This window comes from Rhinopithecus bieti, unplaced genomic scaffold (assembly GCF_001698545.2).
Source record: "Rhinopithecus bieti isolate Rb0 unplaced genomic scaffold, ASM169854v2 scaffold_56806, whole genome shotgun sequence".
Classification (NCBI taxonomy): Eukaryota; Metazoa; Chordata; class Mammalia; order Primates; family Cercopithecidae; genus Rhinopithecus; species Rhinopithecus bieti.
The window spans coordinates 1,979,770-1,985,769 of NW_016823424.1; the positions used below are offsets into that span (position 1 = coordinate 1,979,770).

The 6,000-nt window shown below is 41.2% G+C and overlaps 1 protein-coding gene across 1 annotated transcript in view; it reads right to left on the reverse strand.

Annotated features, from left to right (window-relative positions):
• Nucleotides 1–6,000, reverse strand: part of SLC4A8 (solute carrier family 4 member 8) — a 92,420-nt gene that overhangs the window by 41,325 nt on the left and 45,095 nt on the right. The window contains 3 exon segments of the mRNA XM_017861522.1: nt 2,888–3,133; nt 4,195–4,328; nt 4,931–5,105. Coding sequence (XP_017717011.1) covers nt 2,888–3,133; nt 4,195–4,328; nt 4,931–5,105 — 555 coding nt within the window.

Genomic DNA, 6,000 nt, shown 5'->3' on the forward strand with positions numbered 1-6,000 from the left:
ATGGATCTTGGATTAAACTGTGCCGACAACCACATTTGGCATCTGATATGCCCAGAATGAGTCCTGATTTTTTTTTTTTTTTTGCCTGATTTCTATCTCTTAGGCTCTTGCTAAGAAATTTAATCTGCATAGCAAGGAGGTTTCGATATCCTATTTACTTCTCAACAACTTCCTCCAAGCCTGAATATCTTATTCCCTATACCCTTCGTCATGCTCTTGTTCTAGAAGTCAGTGTCTCCTGGAATCGTGATGTAAGCACTTCCTGACACTGAGTTATCTTTGGTAATATCCCACTACCTTGGCCATTCCCTGGTCACTCATGGTAGAGCCAGACCTAGAAGCTCTATTAGCTTCCCCAGGCCTCCTACTCCAGCCAAACCAGACCAGACCAGACCACACCGGTGCCATCGGCCACCATGTTGTCTCCCAGTCCTAGCATGCTTCATGCACAACCTGGCTCCCAATATGGTCAACTGACACAGCCATCCCTACTAACTTTGTATGATCTGTGAATTTAATAAACATGCCTTCTAAGATATGGCATGACTGAATTAAAATTCAAAAAGCTCTCAACAGGTTAGAATAATAGGAAGAAATCGACAAAATGAAAAGTAATAGGGAAAGCTATAAAGCCCTATACTTAGGTTTAAAAAATCAATTCCAAATAAATAAACTGTGGTACATCTAGATAATGAAATATTATTCAGTAGTAAGAAGAAATGAACCATCAAGTCATGAAAAAACAGAGGACCTTAAATGCATATTACAAAGTGAAAGAAGCCAATCTGAAAATGCCACGTACTGTATGATTCCAACTATGACATTTTGGAAAATTCAAAACTATAAGGACATAAAAAGGTCAGTGGTTGTGAGGAGTTGGGGGGAGGGAGGGAGCAACTGGCAGAGCACAGAAGATATTTAAGGAAGTGAAAGTATTCTGTATAATATTATAATAGAGGATACATGTCATTATACATTTGTCAAAATTCACAGAATGCACAACACCAAGAGTCAACCCTAATGTAACCTATGGACTTTGGGTGGCAATGATATGTCTGTTTAGGTTCACTGATTGTAACAAACTTACCACTCCGGTGTGGGATATTGATATTGGGGAAGACTGTGCCTGTGCTGGGGTAGGGGGTATATGTGAACTCTCTGTACTTGCTGTTCAACTTTGCTGTGAACCTAAAACTGCTTTAAAAAATAAACCATTTTTAAAAACTCAATTCCATACATATTAACATAAAATCACTGAAAGAGTTGAGGAGCTCTAGCTTCACATCAGCACCATATGAATTAACAGTAGAATGCGGCCGGGCGCGGTGGCTCAAGCCTGTAATCCCAGCACTTTGGGAGGCCGAGACGGGCGGATCACGAGGTCAGGAGATCGAGACCATCCTGGCTAACACGGTGAAACCCCGTCTCTACTAAAAAATACAAAAAAAACTAGCTGGGCGAGATGGCGGGCGCCTGTAGTCCCAGCTACTCGGGAGGCTGAGGCAGGAGAATGGCGTAAACCCGGGAGGCGGAGCTTGCAGTGAGCTGAGATCCGGCCTCTGCACTCCAGCCTGGGCGACAGGGCGAGACTCCGTCTCAAAAAAAAAAAAAAAAAAAAAAAAAAAAACAGTAGAATGCGACTTAAAAAAATACCATCTTGAGCTTTATTAACAAAGAATTTGTTTCTAGAACCAAAGTCTACTCAATCCAGGGCTGGTCACTTTGCCTGTCTTCTCGGATATAAGCCTCATAAAGACAGATCCTTTGTCATGTTTGCCACTATGTTTCCAAGGCCTAAAACAGTGCTTGGTACATAATCGGTGCTCAACAAATATTTGTTAAACAAAGAAAATAATGATAAAAAGAGGTCAAAGAATGAACCTTACAGAAATGAGAACTCTAATGCCAATAGGAGCCAATTCACTAGGCTTTGAAGATGATACTCCCTAATCATTGTTACTTTCTAGTAAAATAAAGTTCTAATAAATTTTTTATTAATTCTGATTTTTAAAAGGTTAATGAGTGAATAACTAGAATAGATGAAAGTGTATCTGCGGCTGGTTCGCAGATGCCTCCAGACAGTGTACTCTCTCTTCTGAGATAGTTTCGGACTGCAGTTGTTCATTTCACAACCAGATCCTCCACATCAGAATTGTACAGCCAGAACTTGATGTACAGAGCTAAGGGAAGAGGATCTTTAGTCATAATTTGGAGAATACTATTACAGAGAAGAAATGTTTATAGGACCAGAGTGTCCCAGATGGTTGAAAACACAGCCAGGTACTGTGTTTCTTTTCCAAGTGATCCAAACCATATTGAACACATAAACAAATCATAATCTCTTGAGTTGAAATCTAGGAGGTAAGTAGGCTTCTGGATCTTTATGATACAGTGTGAGACACTTCTGGATCTGAAAGGAATGATTAATATATCTTCACCTAATAATTCCTAAGAGTTGCCTATACATACTTTCAAAGAAAGAGAGTCCTTCATTTCAACAAAGGAGAGAGTCCATTCTCTCACTTGATAACATAGTCTAGAGGTTCACAAGTCCTTGCAAAAAGAAGTTCCTCCCCATAACTAACTCAAATTCTCCCTGTTACATTTGCAGCCCATTTTTGTTTCAGTGCCTAGAACCAAAAGACATGGTCTGGAAAGCATTTCTTGGGTCCCCTCTGTGGGACTTCTAGTCGATCTTCTCTGTCAACACTTTTGATTGTCCTCCTCTGGTAGCCCTCCAATACTCCTTGTCTGTATCTGACATCCATTTCCCAAAGGGCAAGACACTTCTTGACCAGAAGCTGTAAGCACTGCCTAGCACTCTACATCAGCAATTAAACTCAGGCCCTTTGCTCAATTTTTAAAAATAAGCAGAAAGCACACTTACTAATAGAGGCTAAGGTGGTCCAGCTGGCTGTGCATGTGGATGGGGTAGGTCTCTGCCAGGTGAATCAGTTTTTCTATTGCTTCATAGATGAAAATAATGCAAATTAGGGAGGCAAATGCTTCTTCAGTGAAACGGGTAATGTAGCAGACAAGGGAACTGGCATCAGTTGCCACAAGGACAATACACAGGAAAGCGGTCCACAGTCCAATACAAGCTCGCAGGGAGAGGTATGAAAGAGCATAGTCTCTGAAACAAGACCAAAGTTCATCAGAAAGCACGGATGGATGGCATTAAGAGACAAGGAGTCAGAAATGTGGTTAATTCATCTCATCTAAACCAGCACTGGAACCCAGTTTATCCCTAATTCTGACTGTATTTTACTTCTAAATAATGCTCTGGCACAGTTATGATACAGATTTGCCTCACAGGATATGGGCAAGGATATGAAAACTGAAAAAAGAAATTGTCTCATATACATTCCTGCCATTACTACCTAATGTAATTATGACCTTATTCTTGCAGTTAAGAAAAAAGGGAGCTGGTCCTAGTCCCATGAGCTGCTACTTGAAATATAAAAGGAAAAAAGATTATATAGGAAAAGTTGGGAAACCACAGCACTCGTGTGCCCCACTACCACTAGCAAAAAAAAAAAAAAAAAAAAAGAACAGGTGGGGGGATATGAGGCCAAATTAAAAACTGACTCACAATGGAAATAGAGAAGTTTGAATTAGCTAAGGAAAGTCTTTTTAAACATAAAATGTCAAGACTTCAATAATGGCTGAGGAATATTAATCAAGCTCATTAAGAATAGGAGATCTGAGGCCGGGCGCGGTGGCTCACGCCTCTAATCCCAGCACTTTGGGAGGCCGAGGCGGGCAGATCACAAGGTCAGGAGATCGAGACCATCCTGGCTAACACAGTGAAATCCCGTCTCTACTAAAAATACAAAAAAAAATTAGCTGGGCGTGGTAGCGGGCGCCCATAGTCCCAGCTACTCGGGAGGCTGAGGCAGGAGAATAGCGTGAACCTGGGAGGCGGAGCTTGCAGTGAACTGAGATTGCACCACTGCACTCTAGCCTGGGCGACAGAACGAGACTCCGTCCCCCAAAAAAAAAAGAACAGGAGATCTGCTATTTTAGGTATGGTGCTACCTGGGGGCAGGACAACAGACCAAATTATGGTCTCCTTTCAGGTTTCTTCCAATCCAGATGATATTGTCTGTCTGTACTGAGTAGAACCCTGACATTTAATCCTGGCAACATAATCACTAAATCTGGTTAGGGTTTTCAGAAAAACAAATGTCTTACTTGCAGAATTTGAACAAAATCTTTTCAAACACAAGCACTGGCCCAGTACTTCCCAGGATGGTGAGAGCCTGTCCCGCAAACAACGAATAAGCAATCCCAGTCATGGAGGCTCCAAACAAGGATTCAATTGCACTCTAAGAGGAAAAAAAGCCATCACTGAGTCCGTAGCCCATCAGTACAGAGTAATGTTGGCTTAGCTACATTCCTGACTTTGCTCTCCTGTGTGCCTTGATGGCCATTTGCTTGTATTTCATCTTAGCAAGAGTGATGTGCACACACCATCTAATATTCCTATAAACAGATACTACTTTAATAATTCAGGTGCCCAGATCCATTGACACATGATTCCTTAACTAACTCCTATTCTTCAGTGACTCAATTCAGTATTTGAAAATATATAGAAAGCACAGTGATACCATTCACACTACAAGCTCACATATAGAGTCACTTTAAATCTTATTTTAAAATGGCATCACTATATCCAATTCCATCACTGAGGCAATAGAAAATTCAACTAGGCAACCAGCTACTGAAGCTGATGCTCAAGCAGAAGAGTCTGTTCTAAAGAGAGGACCATGTTGCTCTTTGGTATGATGTCAGAAGACCATGGTAATTCAGAGGAAAAATCTAATCTCTTCAGTCCTAGACCAGGTAATTTCCCCCACAGTGGACTTGGCCACCGCCACAATATTTTAGGTCTTGTTTGGGACCATTAGAAGTGGTTAAAAGTCCTTACTATGCGTCCCTCAGTGGCTTCTCCAAGCAATCCCCCAAAGGTGATGACAGGTGACATGCAGGCACAGTACAGGAACAGAAAGGAGGCCAAACACTGTAAGCTGAGTGCATCCCGGTAGTCACTCCAGTACCAGGGGGCCTTCCGCTTGATGTCCAGCACCAAGCCCCCAAATAGCCTGTGGAAACACAATAGACAGGCCTCTAACAGTCTCTCTTCCCTAAAAGCATGTAAACAGCACACATTTGAAAGCATTTCAAATGTGCTCGGTTTAGAGGTAAGATTTTGGCTTCAGTTTGACTCCAGTACAGATATCTCTCTTGGGTCAGCACAGAGTCTCTTTGCAACCAAGGGTATGACTTATGGTAAATTTAAATGAATATCCTAAACATACAAAGAATTAATTTAGGTATGCATATTATCCATTCAATAAAAAGTTCAAAAAAATTAACATGAAAGCAAGTATTAGCTTCAGACTTTAAATTCTGAGCTGTTAGGAGGAAATGTGCAAAACCAACTTAAGGTATTAAAATTGCTAGTTTTATTAAATGTTTTCTAGATAAAAAGCCCCTATCACATGCACTTTCTTACTCTGCACAACTACCCCCCTTACTTGTGAGAAATGTGTATAATAATTCATTCATGCAATTGACAAGTAGCAGCAGATACTTGGTGCCAAGCACTGTGCCAGGTACTGGAGATGCAGTAATGAGCAAGACATGAACAGCCTTGCTCTTCAGGACCAAGTCTAGTGCAGGAGACAGGCAGTATTGTGAGGGTGCTATGGTGGCATAGAACAGGGAGGGGCATTTCAGCCATGACTTCAGGGAGGGACTGGGAGTTAAGCAGATGAGGCAGAGGGACCAACATGGGTGACACTTAAAGGTGAGAGTGCTTGGTGGATCAAGGTGCTGAGAGATGTGAGTGGATAATACAGTGCGAAGGGTGAATGCCAATAGACAAGGCTGGAGAAGCTAAGTCAAAAAGGCCTTAAAAATGGTTTTATTTATTATTATTATTATTATTTTTTTTTTTTTTTTTTTTTTTTTTTTTTTTTTTTTTGAAACAGGTTC